The 27,447-nt window shown below is 41.1% G+C and overlaps 1 protein-coding gene across 2 annotated transcripts in view; it reads right to left on the minus strand.

The window, feature by feature from the left end:
• Positions 1–13: 13 nt before the first annotated feature.
• PHKA2 (phosphorylase kinase regulatory subunit alpha 2) overlaps positions 14–27,447 on the minus strand; it is a 44,450-nt gene continuing 17,016 nt past the window's right edge. The window contains exons 12-32 of one of the 2 annotated variants that reach the window (XM_054067565.1): positions 27,300–27,407; positions 26,520–26,598; positions 25,006–25,140; positions 23,642–23,751; positions 20,749–20,893; positions 20,165–20,243; positions 19,125–19,288; positions 18,348–18,521; positions 17,161–17,222; positions 15,841–15,974; positions 14,164–14,320; positions 12,612–12,691; positions 12,285–12,363; positions 12,031–12,160; positions 10,214–10,315; positions 9,486–9,604; positions 7,031–7,078; positions 4,962–5,129; positions 2,906–2,959; positions 1,439–1,639; positions 14–983 (exon numbers count right to left, since the gene is read on the minus strand). In XM_054067565.1, the coding sequence (XP_053923540.1) occupies positions 810–983; positions 1,439–1,639; positions 2,906–2,959; positions 4,962–5,129; positions 7,031–7,078; positions 9,486–9,604; positions 10,214–10,315; positions 12,031–12,160; positions 12,285–12,363; positions 12,612–12,691; positions 14,164–14,320; positions 15,841–15,974; positions 17,161–17,222; positions 18,348–18,521; positions 19,125–19,288; positions 20,165–20,243; positions 20,749–20,893; positions 23,642–23,751; positions 25,006–25,140; positions 26,520–26,598; positions 27,300–27,407 (2,502 nt within the window). In that variant the 3' untranslated portion in view covers positions 14–809. The remainder of the gene's footprint in view (positions 984–1,438; positions 1,640–2,905; positions 2,960–4,961; positions 5,130–7,030; positions 7,079–9,485; positions 9,605–10,213; positions 10,316–12,030; positions 12,161–12,284; positions 12,364–12,611; positions 12,692–14,163; positions 14,321–15,840; positions 15,975–17,160; positions 17,223–18,347; positions 18,522–19,124; positions 19,289–20,164; positions 20,244–20,748; positions 20,894–23,641; positions 23,752–25,005; positions 25,141–26,519; positions 26,599–27,299; positions 27,408–27,447) is intronic. The other variant, XM_054067651.1, reaches the window with a different exon arrangement.

The following is a 27,447-nucleotide window of genomic DNA, read 5'->3' on the forward strand; positions in this document are numbered from 1 at the left end:
AAGCTATTTGCAAGGGAAAGGATTGGGGGACTTGGAAAGGGTCCTTGAGTGGAAGAGGTTTATCTTGCTCCATTCAGAGGAAGGGATTACAGGCATAAAACTGTCTGTCACCTTGGAGAAGCTGGAGTCTTTGAGATTTTGCCTCCAAAGCCTTGGGGATGCAGGGAAGCTGTTTTGTTCAGATTAAAGAGATGGTGCTTCCTGAGAGAGGCTATCCCTTCAAGTGAGTGGATACATTAAGACATTTGTCTCCACTGGCGTTAGCCCTGCACTGACTTGGTGCAAATGAGATGAGAATCAGCATAGACATGTATTAGAAATACCACCTAAGTTATGCCTACTCCTCCAACGTACATTTCCTTGGATGTTTCACACTGTGCATTAGTGATTCACGACAATTTACATTTACACACAGCAAGAGAAAAATTAATGAATTCCACCACTTCCCTTATTTGGGAGACTATGTCTGAGATACAGTGCTCTCATTTTATTATGCCTTTTGATCTCCACAGAGTAATTTGTTTTCCCCTTGGTGGAACTGTGTAATTCTTGCTAATTTAATATGAATTACATTCATGCACTTTGGGCAGAAGAAGCCTCATTATTTGTTATTTCTCACACTCTCTTAAAACCAGGCCAAATTCCACCTACCTGTCTCCTGCAGGCAGGCCTGCACCTAACATGACAACTAGTGTAGAACGCTGAGGTAGTGCACAGCACACGTACATGCAGCAACTAAACCAGAGCTTCATGACAGGGTAAAGAGGAGAAAGGACTTCTGGAGCCTTCCCTCCCACATCAGGCATTGCTCATTGCATTGCACAGCCTGTGCTAGGCAGGAAATCATGTAAATAAATAATTATGGCTTTTGTAAGGTACGTCATGGTGCCATAGGCCCCGCTCGGAGCACTGTCATAAAAAAAGTGGCAAATTCCTGTGGTTACATCTTTCTCCAAGATACTACCAGTAGCTCCGAATGATTTCTGAAAAGACACAAGCAAAGAATTAGAGAAAGTCAGGCATGTAATCCTTATTTATGGGGAAAAAAACCAGTCACATGATTTTGCATTTATGCTGAAAGCAATTCTCCTTTTCCTCACAAAAATCTTCACCAGGGTTGTTACAGGACCCACATGACTTAGTTGGATGAGTGTGGCGGGTGGAATTACTCAAGTATTGATAATTCTAATACCTTGGTAAAGCAAAACTTCACTTCAATCTACCCATGTACTTCAGAGCTCGTTAGCCACTACAATTTTATTCCCTTTAAATCTGCCACAATTCCTAAATTACTTTTCCAGAGAAGATACTTAAGTGATTTGGTCTGTCTTTGTAGAAGAAAGAATAAGATAAGATCAAGCTCATCACATACATTAAAAAACCATCAGGGGATAATTTTCAATTGCGGAGGCTTCCCACTACTGCCCTTTGAACTCACCAGTTCCTGCAGAAATAGGTCATTGGCCACGTGCACAATTCGATCCACGTGGATGATGCCCCCGATGCTGTTCACCTCGATGTCAGAGAGGAATGTGAGAACGAGAATAGCTTCCACCAAGAGCTGCCTGTACTCAGGCTGGGGTACATGGTTCAGCACCGACTCCACGTGCACAGCAAACTTGATTTCGCATGGGGTCATCTGGCAAGTTTGAGTGGAAATGGAAAGGAAAACTGACAAACCCAAAAGGCTAGTTCCCCACATCCTGCAAACACTTAAACATATGCTCCTCTCTGCACATGAGAGTAGTCTGACTGAAGCAAACAAAATGTTTGCACGGCTTTAGCACTTAACAGAAACTTTTAGTGTCACTAGGCCCTGATCCTGCAAACAGTTACGCAACTTCCAGAAGGTTGCTCCAGCCCTGCAACCCATCACACACACGTTGTAGTTACATACAGGACTGCTCATGCTGAGCTGGCAAGTTAACTCTTACTCCTCGTGCTGCAGTCTCACGCACCCTGCCTTGTAAGAACCTTTTTTGGCATCACAGGTTAGTTGCAAAGCTGAAATTACTGTCAAGTTTTAAATATAGCCACCTGTTTTGAGATAACTATATTTTTAGTAGAGCAGCTTAACTTGCACTGGCATAGCTGTACAGATGTTACGTGAAAGGCTGCCGCCTGAGGAGGTTTGTGCTTATTTCATTGGATTCCTTTAAACAGCAAAATTAGATATTGTCTAGGTCTGACAGGCTAAAAATATAAGCCTATTTATCTATACAATAGGAATAAATACAGCTCTCCATTCTGAAAAAAAAAAAGGTTTAAATTTGGCAGAAAATTCCAGCTCCTCTCTTCAGCTGTTACCACCATCCCTCAGAAGAGAAGGAAGCCAAAGGGAACCAGAGAGGAAAACAGTCTCAGGCACTCAAGCAGCTCTCTTCAACCAATGCAATACTGTTCAAAAGAGTTTAATAGATATGATTTCGAAACTTGCCAGAGCGCCTGAAGACAGAATGGCAATCCAACTACGGGAAAAAATGGTAAGGAAAGGTTATAGATTTATAGAGTCAAAGCCTTGGTTAAGAAGCAATCATCCTTAACTGGCACCTACTTTTGTGACTGTGATGTGATAAAAAAAATTATCAAGTGGCAAGCCACGTGTCTGCTTCATTCTAGAAGGGCTATGCTTTCTCCTCACCCTGCCCGAAGGATTGCCATCAGCCATCCTCTTTTAAGCACTGCTCTGTGGGCGCACGCGGTGACTGAAGGTGGGCAGAGGGCAGACTTAGCACAGTGGAAAACCTGCCACAACTCTAGGAAGCTGGTGAGGGTACTGGGGGAAGGCCCAGATCTCCTCACCTTCTTAAACCCAAGGATCTGCAACAACAGCACCGCTGCATCTTGCACTGTCAAAACAAACATTCGGTTATGGAGCTAGAAAATCATTGGCGTTTTACTGTACCTCTCTGGTGGTTGAGGAAGGAAGGACGTATCCATCAATGGACAGACCATGGCACTGAAACAACAACATTGACAATAAACAGAAATTACAGTTCTTGCAAGTAAATCTGAGTGTTCTCTGATACCAGCCAATATGCAACAACCTTCCGTTAAAAAAAACCAAAACAACACAAAAATTCACAAAAGTCCCCAAACAACAAAAAGCTTGTTTAAAATACTATTTCACTTTTGCTGAAGACGTTACTATGTAATCTGGCAGAAGTTAGAAATAGCCTGACAGAATACTGTGTCCAGTTCTGGAATCCCCAGCATATGAAGGATACGGAACTGTTGGAAAGGGTCCAGAGGAGGACCATGAAGATGATCAGAGGGCTGGAGCACCTCTGCTATGAGGACAAGCTGAGGGAGTAGGGTTTGTTCAGGCTGGAGGCAAGAATGATCCTGGAGACCATGTAGCAGCCTTCCAGTACCTGCAGGGGGCTACAGGAAAGCTGGGGAGGGACTTCTTACAAGGCCATGTAGTGACAGGATCAGGGGGAATGGCATAAAACGGGAGGGGGAAAATTTAGATTAGACATTAGGAAGAAATTCTTCGTGATGAGGTTGGATAGGGCCTTGGGCCACCTGGTCTAGTGGGAGATGTCCCTGCCCATCGCAGGGGGGTTGGAACTGGATGAACCTTAAGGTCTCTATGAACCCAAACCATTCTATAATTCTATGGCACGTAGAGAGTGTGTTGAGCTCCAGTCCAGATACTGAGAGGGAAAAAACACTCATAGAGCCACTACAGCAGGAGGCAAAATGAAGGAGGAAAATAAATCAGTGAGAACATTCTGTATGAAAGGTCGTAAAAAATAAAGATAATGCAAAAGCAGGACAACAGACTACAGAAGAACCTCTACTTTTAATTTCTGCTAAAACAACATTTAATTGTTTCAGATCCAGGGCACCACAATTTAAGGATATCAACATGTTGTGGTGCTTGGATGTGGGCCAAGAAAAGAGCAGAAGAAAGGTGGTGTTAGAAATACCAAGTGGTGTACAAGGAAAGAGTGACAAAACCTAAGCAGTGAGAATGCAGGATAAGAAATGACAGACCTGGGTACCTGAGACATAAAAACATGCCTAGAAGAGGAGACAGCTCTTATGAGTAGTCCAAAGAAAGGCAAAGAGCGAAGTACTGAAGACAACTTAAATAAGCATAACTAATTCTAATAGCCAGAAAAACATTCCAATACAATTCCATTCAAAGCTGTTACAGTAGGTCAAAACAGAAGTGATGCTCACTCTACTGAGAGATCCCATTAGTAAATAGCCACAGGGTCACATATAACTCATCTTGGCTGACATCAACACTAACAGCTTCAGCATAAGTGATTTTAAAAAGACAACCAAAATCAACATCAGCTGGTGTTGCACATTTTTCCCAGTTGTCTAGTTACAAACAGCTCAGCACTGCAAGGTGCTGAATGCTGACTTTCATCCGGGAAATCAGAAAAACAGGTGCACAACCACTCAAATGAGTAAGAATTCATAATTTCCCTCTCCTCCTTCCTGGAGGATTGCTTCAAGATATTTCCATGCCCTTGATCTCCAAGGTGCTTGGCAAGGATTTACCTTTCACTTAAAACCAAATAGAATATCTGTTAAGAATGCCATAAAGCTCAGAAGAGCCAACAAGAGATCTCATGACATTTTGGAAAAGACAGTGCAGTTCCCTGCCTCATTCCTTACAGCCTTGCTGAAGAGAAGCACATGAAATTCTCTGCACTGCAATGCCTCTCAGCAGCACTGCCCACAATTTGCTTTAGGTGAAACACGCAGTGGTAAAACAGTGGTGGTTTCAGAGAAAAGTACACTTTCAAACAAACATGAACTTCTGTTAATGGAGCCCTTCTACATTCAAGAGACACCCTCCTAGTAATGGCTCTATTTTCCACCCGTCTGTCAGCTGAAGACCAACTCCAGCTCCTGACAACATGCCGTCTCTGGATCACCACGTCCCCAAGTTACCGTACAGCTTGCTTGCTTCCTGCCCTGCACTGCTGTCAGCTTACCTTCTGAAGGATTTTCCACACCTTCTCATAAAAGCCCACTGGAACTCTGTTAATAGCACCATCAAGCCTCCTTCTGCGCAGCCACTGCCCTTTTCGGTCACCCCAGCTCGTGTCTCCAGTGGAGACAGTAGAAGAAGTACTAGTGGGAGATGATGGAGTACTGCCCCTCTGTAAGAAAAATTACAGTCTTTGTCAGTTGCTTCCACCCCAAGTGCTACTTCCTTGTGAATCCATCATTCTGTTGCAATGCCACCTCAGAACCATGGCAAAAATACAGGCTATGATGTCATGACAGAGCAGGACTGATCCCTTTCTCTCTCCTTCACAACAACCTTCACTTATCCACTGCTTCAATCATTTCTCAACAAAACAGGCAAGCAGTCGAACAAGGTGTAACTTCACTGCTTGGCTCAACACAAGGCATGACTTGCCATGACTAAAAGCATGCGTTTGCTCCCAGGGCAGTGTTACTAGTGTTCAAGTTGGTGGGGATTTGACTCAGATTTTGGGCTCAGTGTTGTAAGAGAATCAAAGGACCCACAAGTCCGGCAAGAGAAGTGCCCCATGCCAAAAGCTCCATTAAAGTAAGTAGGTTAAAAATTGACTTAATGTGGTTGTGTAGTCATCCTGCCTGCCTCTCTGTAAGTATCAGCCTTGTTTGTTTCCTTTATTGTCACTGTTGCTGTATTGTTTTACTCTACCAGACCTGGAAAGTCAACTAGGCGGCAAATTATCTTCAAAAATGTGCCACTATCACCAGATTCTCGTTCCCATTTCCACACATGCATTCTGCCCGCTCTGTGCACTCCCAGACACCACATGATCTTCTGCTTCCTTGTTCCTTTCAGCCTAGTAAGGACTACACTGACAGCCCCATCTCAAATCCCATAATCTCCAAGTAAGAAACCGCCTGAGCAAAGTAGTAAGGAAGGACAAAAATAAGACCAAAACCTGTATGTTTGCAAAGGGTAGGATCACTTATTCTACACAGCCAAGCTCTGCAAACAGAATACAGTCCATTTCCACTCCTGTTGGTGTCAGTGAGGCAGAGATGGTTGACGTTTTGATGCTTCCTGTTCCTTTCCACTGCATGCTAACCAAGACAGACAGAACCTCCTCCAACCCTGTTGAGCAGAGCTAGAAGACGCAGCAGGTCAGCAGGAGGGTTGGTGCCAAAGTAGAGAAAACCACCTGCATACAATAATTGATCTGGCTAACTCAGGTGGTTCAGAGAAGCAAAGATCTCATTGAACAATTTAGTATACTTTAATCAAACACGCAGTGGAAGCCTGCCTTTCTGCGCTGGTATGTTTGAAGAGAGGGTGAGAACAGCAACCTGGCGGTTTTTGGGCCAGGCCACAGGGCTAGTGGTGCTCTGCAGTTATGTACTTAGGACCTTGGGAGGTGTGCCATCAACAGTAAGTCTGCAGATGTGAAGAACCATGAATCACAACAGCCAGTTCAAAGTGCACACATATAGCTGCAAACTTTCCATCTCTTCATGACAGATTTGGAGCCTCAGACTTACTTTACACTGCTGAGGTTTCTGTTGATAGAATATGTTAACAACCATCTTCCTCAACAGCAAGAGTGAAAGAAGAGCTACAGTTCTCTGCCTAGAAAGAAGACAACTACCCGAGAAGATACCCCTGCCCATAAACCCTACCCTGTCTCAGCGATCGGAAGCTATTCTGGGCTCATCACCATCCAGGGACTGCCAGATTTTATCAATGCTGCATTACTTTTAAATCCCAATGACACCTGTAACATAATCCACCATCAACTGGCTAAACCTTCTACAGTGCTTTATATGCTACAACTGCTTAAGCGTCAGAAGAACTAAGTGGATCTAAATGCAAGACTCAACTTCTATTAAAAGATCACTAATGAGAACTGGTTTCCAGTGCACAGGAACAAGACAAAGGGGCAGCATTTGAAAACAAGTTTTTATGCAGGAGAGGTCAGAGGAGGTGTCTAGAGACAAAACCCGCGCACGCGCGCACACATACACACACACAAATACACGCAAAGGGTGAAGAGCAGGAGTGCAGCTGCAGACGGTGTTTTACCGTGGAAGCGAACATGCTGCTGGACATGGAGTGGCCCTCACGAAAGAACTACAAAACAAAAACAGACACCAACATGTCAGACAGACAGACATGACAGAACATGATGCAAACAAGGTCAAGTAGCTCATCCATGCAAAGATAAGAAACACGGAATAAGCTCAGGGGAAAACTGCAACAGCCCCCGGCCTCTTGCAGTGCTGCACCTCAGTGGACTTTGGGGCATCTGCTGCCTATTCCAACAGTCACCATGAGGTACACCCTGCCATGCCAGGAGCCTGTTTGCCAGCCACAAGCTGGCCATGCCATCCAGCAACTGGTGAGTGTCTAGGTTTGTTAGGTTCGTCTAGACATTCCCGAAGAGCAATGACTTCCCCTGTCATAGAGACGTACAAGGAGGCACCTGTTGGCCTGGGGAGGCACGCATCTCTCTCCACCAGCTGCAAGAAGAGTTCTGGGTGACTGTCTGGCCAGGTGGACAGCGCTAAGCAAACAGCTGGAAGGCAAAATGTACATGCAGAACCTCAAGACTTAGAGTGCTTTTCTGTAACAGTCTACCCCAAGCCATGCCTCCTAATTAACCATTAATGGTTCAGACCCAGGCAAAGGCTTGATATTCAGGTTCAAGAAACAACAACAAACAAAAGCATTGCATTCACTCAACACCTGAGCTCTGGTGCAAAGAGACAATAGTACAAGTATTTGAAACGTTCCTTGTAACACAAGGTTGATTTTCCCCACTCAAAATGACATTATAATAGCATCTAGTGAATCATTCAGAGAATACAGTGAAACATGACAGGAAGCAGTGTGAATGGCAAGGTGAGGGGAACAAAACCAAACCCAGACATCTCCTTCTCTGTGCAAAACACCAAGTTTCCATCTATTACAAAAGCAATGCAGGATATACATTTCCAATGTCAACAAAGGTTCCAGTGTTCCAGCTCAGGCCCACCTTTGCATTTAAAACAAAATAATACTGCCATCTAGTGCTCAGTTCCTCTTTCTTCCTGGAAAGGCGCTGAAGTTCAGGACTGGAAGCCCTGCTCAGAGTGGACACCCTAAGTCACTTTAGGGGTGGTGGAAGGCAGCGAGCAGCACCTTCACAGCCACAGCCATACTATGAGGCCTGGCCATGACAATGCTCAGGCAGCGCCATGGCTCAAACACGGCAACCAGGTCTCGTGAAACCAACACCATGCGTTTTGCAGGTGCCTTGCTTCTCCCATGAAGAATCATTAACTGAACTTTATTGCCACCATGTCAAGACCGTGCGGAAATGCCAGTCCTGTCTGAGAAAGGCTTACTGAGAAAATCTGTTTCATACAATCAAGAGAAAACACTAAATACTTCCTTAGAAAATTACAGAAATGGCCTCAGATTAAATGAAACAGGTTTGCTTGTAAAGAGGGCTCTTAAAAAATGCTTTTCTAATATAGAATCACAGAAGAGTTTGTGTTGGAAGGGATCTTTAAGGATCATCTAGTCTGTGCCATGGGCAGGAATATCTTCCATGAGATCATTTTGCTCAAAACCTTGTTAAACCTGGCCTTGAACACAAGTTCTTTGGGCAACCTGTTCCAGTGCCCCATCACCTTCACATAAAAAGTTTTTCCCTTATGTCCAATCTAATCGTACCCACTTTCAGTATAAAACCATTGCCCCTTGCCCTGTCACAACAGGCCTTGGCAAAAAGTCTCTCTTCACCTTTCTTATAAACTCCCTTTGTGTACTGAAAGACCACAGTAAGCTCTCCCTGGAGCCTTCTCTTCTCCAAGCTGAACAATGAAGGCTGAACAATATGAAGCTATTCTTATAAATGTATCCTACTTCTTATTCATCTATAACAAAAGTAAACTACTAATAGAAACATAAAAACAGAGAAATCAAAACCACCCATAACAAAACCATCTGTCACATTCATTCAGAATATTTTGGAGGTATTTTCAATCCTACTTCTCCATATGCTCAGTTGGATTTTAAAGTACTGAATGTAAATTCCGATAGATTCTAGCAGCAATCATCCTCCATTCCTGAAGAAACAAAACAGGAAGAAAACAAACCAAGATTTATTTTCCAAGTGTATGTTTTCCAAAAGGCAAGTGAACCACACCAGCAGCTCTTGCAGAGTTTAAAAATGAACAGTTTGCATGAAAGCTCTACTTTGTACAACTGACCTTTCCTTAGCTAAAGAGGACAAAAGAGCTGTTTTAAAGTTGATGCCATGAACAAGTTAGAGTTTGTTCAAGTTCTTGTATCATATATTCCGCAAGTGAAACAATAACAAAACCAAGAAGTACATTTTGGAGGAAACAACCCCTTAATGTCTGCTACTTTGTCATCAGCTTTAAATCAAGGGAGCTTTGGAAACTTCTGCCACTTATCAGCAACAAAACCTAACATAAAACAGTTACAGAGCAGCTGTATTTTCTGATGAGCACTGACAGAAACCCCTCACCTGCTTCATCTCACTCTTCAGTTTAGTAATACCACTTCTTTCTGTTTTTGTTGCTCCGGAATGCCCCATTTCATGAATAGAAATCGCAGGGCTAGATGATGAGGAATCTACAGGTCGCACTAAAAGAAGAAAATGGACATTTTAAAAATTCTAGGGGTAGAAAAAAGATAAAATTATATCTAGAGGTTAAAGATGAATAGATATCCATTCAGAAGGGTACAATGCTCTTGGTGATGGCATCCTTTCAAATCCCATCAACAGTTCAAACCTGACTGCCTCAGGTAAGGGGCTCAGACCTACACTTGGTTATTGAGGCCTGATGTTCCAAGACACTATAGCTTCAAAAGATGTCAGAGTTGGAATGAGCCTGTGAAAACCTAAGAATGAACCCTGGAGACAGCTGACATGCCAGATGAGAATATCTGGGCATCACAGACATGCTCCTTGAAGGCAGGCAAGATACGACCTTCTAATGATTTTCATTATGTTCACATAAATTTCTTCAGTTTAAAAGCTTGCTTCATATCACTGAAAACTTGATACAACTGTGCAGGACAGCTCCCATTCTATCTGCTTTGTTTATTCCATGGCAGACATACCCATGTGCTGGTCACCCATGATTAATACATTACCTATACCTCTGTTTTATGTGCTGAGATAGTAGACAGTCTAACTATATATTTATAGTTGTCACTTAACATATACAAGTACCCAAATGAACAACTTACAGCTTCTCTCCACTCCAAACTCTTTCCCACTGAGAATATGGTGTAGGAGATTTTTCATATCAAAGGGGCTTAGATTCATCAAACTCTCCGAAGCTTCTTCACCTAGTCAAAAAAAAAAAAAACCAAACATCTCTATGGGTGACTTTATAGCTTCTTTCCCCAAGTAAACTGCTGACTGAATGAAGCCCAATCACCTACTTTTGTGGCTAATGCTTCCTTTAAAAAAAAGTTAATACAAGACTCGCATATCAAAGGAAATACATTTCAGAACTAAACAACAAACACTGCATGGAAATAACACTATTTACACTAGTGAACATTATGCTGCAGCTTGTGCAAAATCACACTGAAGCAAGCTGGTGATGAGAAAGCAGTTTCTCCTTTGTGGAGCAAGATCACTTGGATCTTGGCATTACAGCAGATCTCCCAACAGCAAATCACATGTAGATCTGAATTACAAAATCAGAGTTATTTCATAAAGAAAAGCACACAAGTAGAAGGTTTGTGTTTTATTTGATTAAAAGATCATGCTTGTAAGTGAGAGAGAAAGCACATACATACACACGAGCACATGTGTGTGCAGACAAACCTGCCACAGGAAAACAGAAAAGGCAGACATGAAGCTGAGGGCAGTGTAATAAAGCAGCTGTTGTTTAAGGCTAAGGAATAACAAAATGGACCTCAGGGAAGAGTGGTTTTGTGCTGTGAATAAAGCAGCTTCCACCATTCAGCCACAGGTTTGGGGGAAACAGGGCTTTCTCTACACTCTTCATACAGAAACAGAATTATCCCAGAAAATGACCTGGCTCCTTCTGTCAACTTCTCCTAAGGGGAAAACTTCCTGTCCTCCAGTGGCAGCAGGAGGACAGTACTCAGGTTAAGGAGCAGCAGTGTCCAAAGTGAGCTCCCTTTAACCAACCAGCAGGGACCCTCCTCTTCACTCCATGAGGGAGAAAACATGCTTCCACAAAGTCATCCCCTTTTAGGATATGCTAGGGCATTACAAATGGCAACAAGAGCTAAGCTACAAAAAAATATGGCCCAGATCATGCTCCCAAGTGTCAGCATTTGACTAGTATATCTGTGACATTTAATTTGATTGTGTTTCACGATTACTCCTTAGACTTCTGGCTCCTTTCAACGGGGAAAACTCTTCTGTGATCTCTCAAATCTCTCTCTAGTCATGATTTTTCTCTAGTTTCACTTTTGTCTTCCAAAAAGAGTTATGAAATACTTCTGCCTTGCACCAACTTGTCTGTTACTTAACTCTTGGGGTTTTGTAGGGCATAAGTAACATCTTGGGGGCCTGTAAGAATTTTTTTCTACTGACCTCCTGGCAAAATAACATATCACTAGCTGAAATCTAAGCAGCAAATATTTTTCAACAAAGCACATTCAAGGGGAGATGGCTTACACATAAAAGGAAGAAGATCAGAAGCTACTTTGAATAAAAACTACCAGAACTATGAATTAAAGCTGAAATATTCAGAAGACACCTAGGGTTCTAATTCCCACTGACATTGGTGCATTAGGTCCTTAAATACACACACAGGCACTTTGATGACCTGGATCTCAAATACTTACTGAAAGTCAGGGAACTTAAGTATTTAAGTCCACTTCAGCTTGAATAACTGAGGGATAGAGGGACAGGAATCTTTGATTATGTCAAAAGGATAAGTTATTTTCAAAGTTTGTAACTGTGCATGCTGCATGAAGAAGTTAATAAAAGGAATTAACATGTATAAATGAAAAAAATCAACAAATGACGTGAGGCAGAAATAACACCATTTGCACTCTTTTGATAAAATTGCTCTTACCTGAGCATTTCAGACTCCGAGCCAGCTCAGTGGCCATCACCTGAATTATCAGACCAATGCGGAGCCTGAGCATCTCCACAAAAAGACTAGGCTGTGAACGGACGTACATCGCCAGATACGTAATTATTTCCTGTAAGGACAAATATATAAGGGCACCCATTCAGAGTGGGTCCTCTTGGCTTTCCCAGTCACAGAGCAAACACTGGTGCCACGGTGAGCACATCTGAAAGAACCCTTTTACACATGCTGCATACCTGGGTCAGGACTGCAATACTGATGTCTTGGCCGCTGGCTTCATAAATAAGATCTGTGAGCTCCTCAGGTGGCAGCGGGCTGCAAGAAGGCAAACCACAGTTAGCAGCAACTGAGGCACCTGCTATTCACCTCTTGAACAAGCTTCAGAACAAAGTCACCCAGAAACACCTTTGTAGTGCAAAGGTGACTATGATTCTACCTGGATGGCTGCAATTCCTTCTGAAAGTGAGAAATAAGTTTTAAAACAAGGTAATAGCAGCAGAACAGTACTGTCAGGAATATGAAGGTCAGGCTGTTTCTGTAACTGAGGCAGAGCTCCAACTTACGTGGTAATAATTTTCTCACGGGGTTCTGGTGGCAGGCCCACTGTAAGTTGCTTGTGGTGTGACAGAAGGTCTGTGCATGCCTGTCATAATGGGACAGAAAGCAAGAGACCTTTCTCTGAGTCACATGTAAGTGATACAGCTTTTAATTCCCCAGAATGAAGCATTTTTTTAATCATTTTTTAAGTGCATTTCTATTAATTATCTGACATGCAGATCCTGAGAATGCCATTAACTAGTTGCCAAAGAGCCTCTGAAATCAACAGGGTTATAAGAGTCTGCCCAAGCTGAAAGCCTGCTTCCCTGCTCAGTGAAATCAGCAGAAAAATGATTAGGGACCCCAGTGGGGCTGGCAGATCAATAAAGGACTTTATCCTTTATCATGAAACAAATATTTGCTCTTTAGTTAAGACAAAAACCATTTTTAATCAATGAAAAACTTGGCAGCATTATCTAAAAAAAAAAAAAATCTTTAAATAAAAAACCACCAAATATCTTGCATCACATTCCTGAATTAGGCACCCTGCTACATTCGGAAATAGGCAATTTCCTCAGTATCACAGTGTTTACTCTTTTATATCTGTCTCCCTTAAACGTGAGCGTTCAGTTAACTTGTTTGAGCATCTTGAATCAAAGACTTCACACAGCGATGCTCCTCTGATTTTGAAGAGTCTGTTTTCCCTGCCTTAACATGGAACAACACAGATCACCTCTGTTCCCTTCCTCCCCAGTTCTTTGTCAGTATCTTCTCAATTTAGCATACACAGCTTTCTCTTAGTGTGTCTATACTGCTCATCCACCATATCTTGGGGATGGAAAAGGTTACAGGTTTAATGAAGTACCATACAGGGCAATTATCAATAATTGCTCCCCACAATCACTAAAACAGGGCGTCTCGGGTGTGACAGTCAAAGCTTTGAAAGTGGCCAGGAATTAGAGAAAGAGCTCTTCAGAAACACACTGGGATAAGCAGGAAATTAAACAAAATACTTTACAGAGTACTTGAGAGAAAACATTTTTGCAATGTTCAAAATCACATCTGTACCCTTACAGTGGATCTCATCATTTAATAGCCCCAGATATTTTAATGCCTCCAAACATACACATACACAACAGACTGTCTGCTCAATGGAATGGAAAAAGGTAGAACATGGGTTTGCATCATCACTAGCACGTTGATGTACGAGTGCTTCAAAAGTCTTTATGCTATCACAACAGCAACAGACAATTAGCAACAACAAATACAGCTTTCAAAGCACATAATTAAGCTTCTCTGTTGAACATGGACTAAATGATGCCTCCACAATCACTTACAATGTGACGTTCTCAGTCCATGCCAACAGTATCACAGTTCGCAGTACAGATAAAACGTAAGGATGTTGTAATAAGGCTTTAGATCAGAAAAGCAATCAGTGATTACTGAAAAATCCTGCACTGTGTACGTTGTGAAGTAAGACCAGAAGAAGGGCAATCAGAATCCCCACCAGGAAACTGGTAGTTTCATCCCTGTTTCAGGCAGGAAACCAAACAAACCAGCATAATTTATATTTCATACCTCGGCCAGAACTTCCACTCTCTTTTTGAGTATACCAGAAATATAACGAATTAAGCCCCATTCCTGATTGAGGCCTGCCTTTCTGTAGAGCTCGTTGAGTAGGCAATGAACAGTGACGCCGCACTGTCCATCCAGCTCTGTGTCCCAGTCAGCGCCTCTGCCAGAAAACACAGAAGGTAATGGTCATCAGATTAAACACTACACTGCTTAACCTTACCACACAGCAGGCAGCCCGAGTTTGATTGCATTGCTCATTTTGGTGACAGACATTTTGGTGACAGACAAGTACATAGAACATGTGGGCCATCACCAGAGATCAACTATATATGGACAAAACTTTTGTGATACCAGGAAATTTCATATTAAATTGAGCAAGCATCTAGCCACGAGCCCGTGTCTTCAAAGCAACCACACAAGGGAATTCCCACCAGACTTTAAAATGAGCATGCACACACACAATTTGCTGTAGCAACAGTCCATGTGGTGCTTTTTCAAAGCAGGATGCAGCAACGTCTTTGGTACTGCTGAAGACTGCATCCCGTTTTCAGATGCAGGTTTTTTTTGCTCTTCCTCTTTCTTAGCTATTAACTGAGCTTCCACACAGCATATGCCACTACCGAAAAAGCAAAGGAGATTTCTGTTCCTCTCCCGGTTTGGAGACTCACTGCTTTATGGCTTCTTGCCGACAATGTTTTGAAGCATCACAGAATGACCTTTCAACACCTGTTAGAGGGACAGAGTCCACCAGAAGTCCAATTGCCCATGCAACACAGACTCCCTCAGTGAAACAAGTCCAGTAGAGGAAATTAAGGGTGTAACATGTAGTTTAACAACAACATGGTGTTTTTTCAGGACTTCCTTTGCTCTTCAAGAGAGGCTGCTAAGCATTTTGCTTGGGGAAGCAAGAGCAAAGAAGGGGTCCTCACAGGAGAAAGACTAAAATAAACAAAAATACAATCTCTGTAGCAGTAAGGAAGACCATCTGTGATTAACACATGTTTATCTTCACACTGAAAGCTCACTTTCCACCTGGTTACAGCAGTATTCTCCTGCATAGGAAAAGAAGTCCAATATATGCACTCCAGAACATTATTCCGTTGGTTTGCATTTGCATTTTCTTCCCATCAAACTTATTTAACGAGCGTTTGTTTACCAACCCCAACAGCTTGGGTTAGACCATTTCCAAGAATGTGTTTAAGAGCACTGAGTTTTACTCAGGGATGCACTTAATCATGCAGCGGGATGAGAGGAAAAAATAGTGACTACTCATTAAAACTGCATTTTGCTTTCAGTTAGAAAATGACAACACAAAGTGTTCTTCCACTTCCTGTCTTGTGTATAAAAATCATACCAGATGTTCATGAACTTTACAGAGTGCCACAAATACAGTGAGGTATGGTGCCAGTCACGGAACAATTTGTGCATTTCACTTATGAGCCTCCAAGTCTGTATGCATTCACAATTGTACGCCAATCAACTATGAAATTTGCACAGGTATATTTTGTATACAAATTATTTATGTAATGGAGTAAACTGGAAGTATCTCCTTAAAGCACAAACTATTTTAGCTCCTCTCCTCAAAACTCAACCCTAAACAGCTGGAAGCTTTTCCACAAGAATAACCAGATAGTTGTGACCAACTATAAACTTGCTGACATTTATACTCAGATAACTCACTTTAGTATATGCAAGATGTATAAGATATCTGCTTGATCGTGGAGCGTTGGGCACTCCTTTAGCTGCTCAACAAGTCTCCTGCAATCCAAATCACCATGAGCATCTTTAGGCAAGTGCAAAACATTTTCACAGTCCTGGTAACAAAGAGATGAAAAATCAAAGAAACAATCTTGAGAAAAGTAGCAGATGAAATTCAAGCTGCAGCTTCCCATTAAAAATACAACATCCAGGCACCATAACTCTGCCCTTGACATACAGACTACTACACGTCAGACTACTGCAGACATGAAAAGGAGATTAGCCCCAGGAAATACAATACCCAGAATGGAATTTTGTCTTTAGTTTCAGTTAAATCAACAAAGAAATCTTTTTTTTTTTTTTTGACAAAACAAAGAATATTTTGTAAAAGAAGGAAACAATTATTTGTACGCTTTCCCTTTTGTATGCTGTTATTTGTAAACAGAAATGCAGGATACTACCTTTTAAAATCTGAAATCATTTAGAGGTTTTTGAATTTCCGCTCTAATCTGCATGCAGTGCTTAATGAATGCAGATGTTGCCATCATAAATCTTCCAAGCTTATGAAACTAACATGTTAGCTAATCAGATAATGCAATCCTGTGGCAAGTTCTTCAATGAAGAGAAGTTTTGCTTTAAAAGATATTTTAAGACCATATAAATTCCTGAATCCCATTTCCACAGAGAGAGCCTGTAGGGCAGAATCCTTCAGGAGGCTGGATAAAACCTCCTATGCCCTCAGCAGCTGGTCACATATACAAGGACAAAACAGGTACTCAGCACAACCCCACCTTCCTGTCTTTTAGTAGGATTTGGCTGGTGCCTTAAGGACATCCATCCTTTCACACACTTCCCTCCTGCCCAGACATTACTGTAAGCAGCATGTCTTAGAGAAAATCTCTAAGGGCTGTGAACATCCCATCCTTCCCTTGTGTTCAGTTCAGACTAGAGATGATGTTCAGTTCAGACTAGAGATGATGACTTTACCTTTAGACTTTACCCTTAGACTTTAAAATAACTAGTTATTATACTTTTTTCTCTTTTGCACATACTATAAATATTTTCCATTTGATAATGTCTATTTAACAAAAACGCCCTCAATACAGCCAGAAGTAAATCAATTCCAAAACAGAGTAGCAACCCAGTGCCTCAGGCAGAATGGCTTGTCTGTGAAGGAAAGCAAGAACCAGCACAGGGCTTTGGGTGGGAAACACGGGAAAGGCCACAGTACTCCATCCTAAAAACAAGTTTGTAGTTTTACATAAAATAAAAAATACAGAAATAAAAATTCCCACAGCTTACCTTAGTGTCAAAGAAATGGGGATTATCAACAAGATTCAGAGACTTCCGGTGTGTGTTCAGAACTTCAGTGGGAAGAGACATAAGCACAGATGGAAAGCAAAGCCATCAGGAAATAAAGAAAATAGTTCATACCAATAACATGAAAATTGAAAACACCTACATGAAGCAACTATACTAGGTAAAACAAACAGAACTACCCCTAGGAGTCAAAGTAGAGAGGCAAAGCTTCTGAGGTGCTGTGCACAGAGCTCGCAGACAAGCTCACCCTCTGAGACTTATTTCCCTGCAGGGTCACTCCAAGAGCTTCTGAGACCAGCACACCAAAGGCTCACGTGCTACATGCTCAACTAGTACCTCTTATGACAGCCCATGCCTCAGAAATCCTACAGCCCAATGACCTGACCCTGCTAAGTGTTTTAAACATTTTAATAGGAATGACATGAAGAAAACGATCCACCTAGTAAGATACCATAACTAAAGTGATAAAAATGTAAATGCAGGCCAATGGTCTGCCAACTTCATATATTGAATTTAATAGAGGATCAGATGGTGTTGCATACGAAAGATAGGAGAGAAGATTAAAAAAAGGCCTGAAAGTTATTAATATACATTGAAGCTGAGGTAAGCCTTCCTTTAACCATCGCATTGAATGCCTACATATAAAACACTGCGTATGTTGGAATTCATTTACAAATCCAGTAAAAGCATTAATTTTATGCAAATCCTTCAATCAATTAGCAATATAGCTTAATTGGGGAAACTGTCCTCCCCTCTCTACTCCATTTGTTCTCACAAATGTAGAAAGCACATGTTTCTCTGCCATTGAAACATTTATTTTCACCACAACTTTATTAAAGTAATGAAGTCCATTTTGTCTGCCTTTGTTTATACAAAGACAGAAAAATCTAATTCTAAAATTCTGTCCCAGTGAGAAGCTGCAGCAGTTTGATTAAATGTTATATTTCATAACAGGTTATTTACATATACACCAAGAAATGTGACATTGTGGGAACACCACAGCAACAACTGTAGACTTATTATGTAGACTTATTTCTTAAAAACTACAACATACTTGTGTCACTAGTTCTTTTTAAACTGTAGCATTTTGAAAGACTTGGACTTACTCCTTTAAGCACCCAAAACATGTTTTCTATTATTATCACTAAATAAGTAATACAGAGAAATACCTGGAACCTCCAAGCCCTTTGTCTTGGCCATTATTGACAGTATCTCTTTTGTGGAATGGCTTGAACTGAACACAGGTGGTTGATTCGCAGTCTTCGAAGTTGGAGGTAGGTATGACTTCAGTGCTGTACTCTGTAGGACATCATTTATATACTGATCGAGCTCATCCTGGCTTTCTAGTGTGACATACAAAACCGAAAAGGTTTATTAAAGGTAAGAACATAATTTATCAGTGCTTTCTTTTTTTCAAACACTCCACTCTATTCTTGTTTATACAGAAGAGAAAACAAAAATGCAATTATATCACAAGCAAGAGATTTCTAAGCTGAACAAACTGGAAAGAATTTCCTCTTAATCAGTTATTGACATTTTCAGAAGTTACATTTAGAAGTTGTTTTTTCCCTTTGAAAGGAAGCAAAAGAGCTTTTTTCTTTCTGGTAGTTCAAAGATCAGCTCTTCCAAACAAACTGTCGTCTGTGACTCCTCACAGCAGCTTCCACTCTTCCCCCATCTAGCCTCTTTCACACTTCCCCTCCATCTGCTGACTCTTCAGACCCAGCTTTACTGCAGTAGTTACTGGCTAACACCATGCTATGAATGTGGGGAGAATACACACAGACTCCTGCTCCACACTGTCATGTATGTACTGTCCTCAGTCTGATGCATGAGAAACCTGAATGACCACAAACTGTGCTCCAAACAGAGTTTGCATTGTAGGTACACCCAGGCTCTGCAGTAAGAACTTGAAAGAGAAAAAAACTGCATTGAGAAACCACTACCTTTTTCACAGAAGTCTGCCGGATAGCCTCCATATTCACTGTCAGGACTATTACGACCTTCGTTAGGGTCATCAAACAGTTTTAGATCACAGTCTGGATCCAAGAAGCTCAGATGCGTATGAAAAGAGGTGGTAAGAAATTCAGATAGCTTGCCTATCTTCACCCTGAAAATGTGAACACACGCTAGAGAGCACTGACATCCATTACTCTGATATGACGAATGCTCACTGAGCTTTCAACAACTCCTCTGAAGTCCGAGATGTATTATCAAACTCACTAGAAAGAAGCAGGAAACCAATATCAAGATAAACAAATGCAAAACTATAGTTGCAGATCCAGCGGAGCACTTACTGCTGTAGCTACTAATTGAACTTCAGCTGTGTCATGGTAACATGTACAGCCCTTACCCAAAGCCTAATTATGGAGGGTGCCATGTTTCTATGAAGAGAGACCCTGAACAGATTCCTAAACTCAAAGGATAATGCATGCAAACTGGGGATGAGAAGTTGCCATGAACAGAAGCATCTTTTCACAGAACCACAGTGCTGCTGAAAAACAGAAAGCAAATCTGACTGCAAGAGGAAAATACTGACCGAGAGAGGGCAAGCAGAAAGAGAACGGAGAGGTACCGTGACATCGTATTAAGTTGCTTTTATATGTAAGTGAATGAAACGCATACACTTACAAGTACTAATTGTAATTCATCTGTAAAATATGTCCAATAACTGTGAAAGATAATTACTTCTCAAAAAACAGAAGTCCAGTCAAACTAAAGTTTTTGCATTTCCAGAGGTTTGACATTGGGTTTTTCTTATCCTTTAATGGCAGTCAGAGATGGTACACCTCTTTGGAGACAGATCCTTCCTATTCCATCTTAAGTCCAACTACCACCTAATCATGACATAATAATTAAAGCAAAAACTTCTGTTCTACAGAGTTTCAGTACAAGGTCTACGCACTATCACAAGTTCAAACCTGAAGCTTGTAGAGGATTTAATTAAAAAAACATGGAGAGACTCAGTTGGGGTTTTTGACATTACCTTGCACCTCCAAAATAACCATCCTCTAATTTTCTTATGCAGGCAAGAACTGCTGGATGAATGTTAGTACCATCATCAACTGAAAAAGAATAATAGAAGATTTTGAAGCAACACATTCTTACATTACCATGTCTAAACAAAGTGGATTACTGAGCATTCTCTACAAAGTAAATCAGATAAATTTAAAACAGGACCCACAACTGCTACCAATAACACCTTACGCAAAAACCCCAAACAAACAAGCAAACAAAAAACCAACTCTGAGACAAGTTCCAAAGGGAATTTTCAAGACAAAAATCCAGCCTACTCAAAAGAAGTTCCAAAGGAATGTATATCAAATTTCTTTGGACAGAAAGAGCACATAGATGATGTGGAGATGCAAGAATATAGAGGTGGAGTAAAATTAAAATGAAATATTACCATGTTATTCAAATCCAGGACACACTTGAGAAAGTAACACTATAATTTTAATGTTAAAATTCAGATGTTGAAACAGTCATTCCTCCTGTCTCCTCTTAAACCAATTCCCATCTTACTCCCCTGCAGTAACCTACTCTGCTTGAAACAGAGAAAATGAAGTTTACCAAGCATTGTGTGGGTGATTGGAAATGTCAGGGTTGGCCTCCCTGTCATCCTCCAACAAGAAGTGAGGTAAGCCAGCTCTGTCTTGAGCATCTCCACAATCATCTGATTGTCTAGAGCCAGATAGAAGTGATGCTGGTCAGTAAACTAGAGAACAGAGAAATATGGCATATGAGTAGCTGTCAGCACTCTCTTTTCTCCCTTAAATCATTCACAAAAGCCATACAAACTGTTCCTGACCACAATACAGACTGCATAAATTAACTGAATATAGCCTATGACCATGAAAAGGAAATCCATGCTTGCGCAGACAGATTTAGTACAACCCTCTGCAGCAAAGTCTCTGTGGGGAGCCCCAAAACCTAACCTTCCCCACAGAAAGTTGTCCCCATGGAGAATCATCTGCAGAGTTGTTCCTTTCCAGTGCCGAACTCCATTTCCTTAAACTTGTAGGCTGTCCATGAAAGAAGTAAGCCATATAAATAAAAAGTAGATAATCACATCCATGACATAAAATCTTCCCAACGATGAGTTACAGTAACCTATGAACCAGGAGATGGGAATACCTTGAAAGTGGACGGAAACCTGACTATAACAAAAAAAACCCAATAAACATGGCTTAAGTACATGTTGGGGACTAGGAGCTAGCAACTGTACATCTGCTGGGAACAATCTGAAAGTCAAGCAGAACTCAGAAAAGCTGCTAGCTACTGTTGGTAAAAAAGGCACATTAAATGTACAATGATAAAGTGTGCTGTTCCCACTACAGAGGAAAGCCAAGAATCATAGTAAGAGACTGTTACAGCTACTTCAGGAGCTGCAAACCAAAGAAGCGTCAGAAACGATGGAAAGTACGTCATATCAGCCACAACAATAAGGAAGCACATAAGCCTTGGGGAGAGGTGGAAAAAGGAGGCTGCAACGTAAACATCAATTAGTAAGACACATAATAGCCAAGGAGAAAACATCCTGTAAATGCCAACAGAAGTAGTAGGAAAACATAGAAACTGTAGGTCTGTTGACGGAGAAAGAAAGGAGGTAGGAAGAGAGGATACAGACAAGCTGAAGCACGTGATGCTGTTTTTACTGAAAGAAGAAAAGTAGTGGATACTGCTTTTAGTGAAGCAATAGGAGCCCAGCCTGAGTCTGGGAAGAAAAGGTTAAAGAGCACGTAAATTCAAGCTGCCAAAGCCTAGGCAAATTACTTCACAGAACTTAAGGAACTAGCTAAAACAATCCCTGAGCCACAATTCAGGATGAACAAGCCCCAGAAATCCACAGAGAAGTAAACACACTGTCCGTCTTTAAAAAGGAAGAGCTAGGATAAGACAGACTAGTCAAGTAATTTCAATGCCAGAAAGCAGAGGAACACAAAGCCAACCTGAGACTGCCAAGATAATAATAATAGGATAAAGCAAGGTGGCCAAACAGCCACATCAAAAAACAATCTCAGCAAACCAGTTCAACTTCCTTCTTTCGGAGCAACGAGACAATAGGCACAAGAAAGTGAGTGATATCTCTCAAATTTTGTATATGTTCACACTTGTGAGCTGAAGAGAAAACATCTGAGGAGGCAGAACTGCTTGAAAAATTGTTGTTAAAAGGTAGTTATTCACCATTTTTTTCTTAGAATGAGAGGGTATCTAAACGAGGTCAGCCTTTGCCCCATACCTAATCAGTGTTTGCATTAGAGAAGAGGATGAAATACAAACTACAAAATCACAAAGTCTGTGGACGTTATTCAAGATCAACACAGACGAGTTAACTGCTAACCTGAGGAAAGTGAAATTCAACATTAATTCCACTCCCCAAATAAAAGTCAGGGGGAACTGTCTGGCCACAAAGTACAACTGAAAATGTTACAGAGGTTTTAGTCAAACGTGGAATAAGCAAGAACTGTCAGCGTGTTGCTGATGAAAAGATAATTGCTATTTTGGAAGATATTAATAAGCACATCCATACTTGATACACAGCAAGATTTCAGCTGGAATATTGACTCCTACTTACATTGCAAAAAGCAGATAAAGAGTTATTTTGAACAAAATCATGACTCTAAGGAATTTTTCCTTTATTTGCATAAGTGAAAACTGGTGCGGCAGAACAACACAATAAATAATCTGTTACAAAGCTGCTTGTGATCAATTGACACAGGGAACAACGGGGAGGGAGCCACATTATTTGCAGTAAATCTGATGTTCTTTGGACAACAGGAAGCATTGCAGGACCATCTGTGGAATCCACTGAATATCTTACACCTGAATTTAAGGAAGACATTAGTCGCACATCTGCTTAGGAGGGTATTAGCATTCTTTATGCTGCTCCATTTGCACACTTTTGGAGTGTGTCATATTTCATTAAATGTATAAATGAGAGTCATTAGTCCTGGGAGAATCCAAACTTCCAGCTACACTGAAAGAGGTGCTAGACAGGAAACAAAGACAAAACAACCCTTTCTCAGCACTACTGACCCTTTCAACAGTATAATGAAAAGATTACATCATTGTCTCTTGGGGGTTGTAGCGCTCGGCACGCTTATGTGAAACTAAATTTTCCATCAAAGCAGTCAGTAGGAAGATACAGTAAGTGACCTGTTTCTGTAGAAACAGAATTTCATTAGCTAGAATGTTGGTTTGGGCAGATATCAGTAACAACTTCGTACTATCAATTTGCTGTGTTGTCCCAAGTCAGAAGCCAAAGAAGCCACACTGTGTGACAGAAGAGACACTCCTACCATGCTGATCAACCAGCACTCCTAAAAACCCCAAATAACAAAGCACACCTGCTTTATCAGTCCTGCGCTACCTAGTGTTCATTCATAGTACGTGAAAGTAAAGTGCTTCACTAATGATCAGCCATTAAGTAACCAGTGATTACCGGCCAGCTTTACACACCCACCTGAGGGGTAAAAGCAAATATTTGATTTCTGATCACATACAGCTTGGAGGTGCCTAAGACTCCAATGTGTCGGTGTGGCCGCCCACTTAATTTCATGTTCTTGTTCCGGCCTGTAAAGAAAAGACACAGAAAATAGTCTCACCTAACATTCCCTGTGTGGTTTTCCACAACAACCATTTCAGACAAGGAAATCTACTTCATTGATATCAGCAAGGTAGAAAACAGGTAACAGTGAGACGCTACAGACGGGTCTGTTTTGCCGCAACCACTAGTATAATAGCTAGACTTCTTCAAAGGCCTGATTAAAAATAAAAAATTCGGCTTCACTGACCATAGGGTGAGGTCTTTATAGTTGTTGTTCAGCACCCAAAGCTTCCTACCAAGAAGGACAGGAGGCATGCCCTTTGAAAAAACAAGGCCATTAACATACAACAGAAATTGCAGTGCTTTCTCTGTAGAACCTTATGAATTCTTTACCATAGAGGGCTAAATCCAAATAAAAAGTACATTCAAACACAAAGAGATTTGCGTTCTTTTCATCAGGTTTATAAGTTACACTTTTCTGAGCAGAGCTTATTAGCGAATGATCCACACTGCACTCTTTGGTCTAGCAGCCATGAGTTGACTTCAGTGTGTCTGACAAAAAACATGAGCCAACCAACCACGTGCCTGAAAAAATACCACTGTAAACATTCCCAAAGAAGTCACTGTTAAACACAATGCACCAATGTGTCAAATCATCCTACTCGCCCTCACTAGTGACATAAAGCTATTATGATTTATTATGAAATAAATGTAAGCTTCAGCAAAGCCCTGCAAATGCTTCATTTGTTAAAAATTCTTTCTGATAAAAAGACAAATTCTTTCCCATAAGTAGCATATGCAATTCCCTTTTTCCATGTAAAGGGCATGCTTTCTAAGATATATTTGAAGGCCCCATTATTTGGGATGCTTCCAAAATGCCTCCTGATGAAACAAACTAAAAAAACACCAACAAAATCCACCACAACAAAAAAACCCCCAAACCCCTTTACTAAAGCCATTTTCTTTGTGGAAGTAGTTCCTGCCGGACAAGAAGAGTCAGTTCTTGCCTAACGGCAAGGGTACAGGGAAATTTGTACCTTGGTCATCTTTCATAATGAGGCAAATTTTTCCTGTTGGAGTTCCTTGTTTAAGACTAAAGTTCTAATTTTGTTAAGCTTCTTTGCATAAATGCATTTTTTTTAAATCAAAGAAATGTATTTAAATAAAGTAAGTCAAGAAATTGAGACAGTGTGAAGTAAGAAAAACAATAAAAGAAAACGCTACCCTTAAAAGGTACCTTGCAGAGCAGTGGAGAGAGGCTTCCATGTTCAAATACCTACCCAGCATGGTGTAGAGGTTACTCAGAATGCGGGCTGGCTGCACTCTGAGAGGATGGATATCAGCAATGCTCTGAACATTGACTCCATGATCTTGCAAGAGATTCTTAATTTGATTAGATTCTGCCAGAACAGTTACTGCGTAACAGAAAACAAAAACACTAGTAAGAGTCAAAGTTCCTCTCTTTTTAACTGACTGACTGTATTGTCACCTCCAAACTACTACACAGTTGACAAAATACACACAAAGAAAGGCCTTGTTTCTTTTCTTACTTTATGAGCCTGTGAGATCAAAATGGATTGTAAGAGTGTCAGACAGCTTTGGTCTTGCCATCCTTGTCCATATTGGACTGCATGGTAATTGAAGTTACAAGAGTTCACAACCTCTACTCCGACCTCCTATTCAAAGCAGCTCTTAAGATTCTTCATGGCTTTATCGCTTTCTTCTGATTTCTTTTGGTACCACTAGTTTGGATCATGCAATTTCTTTCAGCAGAGAGTGCTTTTCACCCATAAAATAAGGGGGAACCCAACTTGAACAATCTTCCTTGTTTTAATACAGCACACGATAACAACACAGCCAAGTCAGTGGGGAACAGAGGCTGTTACCTGTACAGCAGTGAATGTTACAGAGGCCATAAAATAGCAGACGTAGGGGGGAAAAAAAAGGTCCCCAAATCAGAGGATTTTACAACCTAGTCCTTGATCCAACCTCTTGTTCCGTTTGATGTTTTGACCATGTTAGCTGGCAGGTTTGGGACTACCAATTCAGTGTTCTTTTTTGTGTTATAATGACTTGTCAAAGAATGCCAGATACAGGCAAGCACTTACATTTCTACTACAAATTAAGCACTTCAGAATGCCAAAATGCCACACCTGTGAGACATAAATGGGATAAACAAGCACCTGCCCATGTCACAGCATCATTGACAAAGACTGCTCCTGATAAACTAGGCGGTTACTTTTTCAGAGAGGCACAGGCCCTTGAAAAGCCTTTAAGTCATGATGAGCTGATGTTTGCCTAATTTTCTGGGTCTGGCAGTTCCTGTATTGAAAAGAGAAGCCACTACCCTGTGGTAGCCAAAAGCTAGCTGTGAGTCTGGATGCTTCACCGGTGTGTACACAGATCCTCCCCACTCACTGCTCTCTGGTTTCTCCAAAAGGGAGCTGCATAGAAACCTTAATCGACTGTTTCCTGTCCTTTCTTGCTCGAATCCACCAAGATCTTCTTTTATACTACAAGATGAAGTTCACCACTCTTCAGTCCCTGACCATTCTTGAGATTTTAATATGTATATTTTAAAAACTTGTTAAACCTGATCTTCCCGCTGGGAAAATAGCAGCTAGGCAAACAACCCTTTTTTCCTTCTTACAGTAGCACCAAAGCATCCCCGTCCCATGCAAGAATCCACATTTTAAATGCGCCTATTTTAAATATGTCTGTCTTCTCTCCTGTACTTAGGGACTTTGTCATCACACAACCCAATTCATCCAGAACATTCAAAAAACTCCCTCACCTTGTACCACAACATCAGGTTTAAATCCAGTAGAAAATCTCCTGTTTAAGGGATCAATTTCACCTGCAGCAAGAAATCCCTATAATAAATACAAAACAAAGAAAAAAGAAAGGAAGCAAACAAAAATAAGAAAAAGGTTTCCGATGACATATAGGAGTAATCTTAACCAATTACTACATCTTATCAGGAGAGTAGGATTTAAAGCCTGGTATCTCTAACCAGGTCCACCAAGTAGTACATTCAATAGAACAATGGCTGCAATATTTTTCAGAAAAAGAGAATGGCTATAACTGACACAGTCTGCATGTTCAGATTTTCTGTTTTAGCGTTGCAGCAACTAATGTAATTTTGCCAGGCTAGTATTTTTTTTTTATCAGCCCCACAGAGATATTCAATGGTTTGTTTAACAAGTCTGTGGCTTGTTATGGCTAAGGGACAACTTCATAGGTATCTCATGCCACAGAGTAAGGCCTAGTCTAGCAGAGCTGAAACAGTGCAAAATTCTAGCTCTGGGATAGCCAAGTCAGTTTGTAAATATTCCTCTAGCCTAACCATACCTCCAACCTATCTGAAAATTTATTCAGCTTGATTAGAAATAGACAATTGCATATCTACATACAAAAAAACCCCAAGCTCTTGTAAGCTCTGAGTTACCCCTCCATGATTCATGTACACGCTTCTTCTAGAAAACATACTGTCCCCTACCTGTTCAGCCAAATTGTACTTAAAGCCTAAGCAAAACAAAATACAAGCTCACCTACTATACAAAAAACCAATTACCTCTGCTAACAGGCAGCTAAGGATATACAATGATTGGCCCCAAAGATGAGGCAATTTTCCCACTGGGATACGATCCACTGAGTGAGGATTTTCGTACTCCTCATCCACCTGAAAACAAATGCATAAGCAAGAAAAATTACCGTGAAGT

The sequence above is a fragment of the Cuculus canorus genome, chromosome 1 (genome assembly GCF_017976375.1).
Source record: "Cuculus canorus isolate bCucCan1 chromosome 1, bCucCan1.pri, whole genome shotgun sequence".
NCBI lineage: Eukaryota > Metazoa > Chordata > Aves > Cuculiformes > Cuculidae > Cuculus > Cuculus canorus.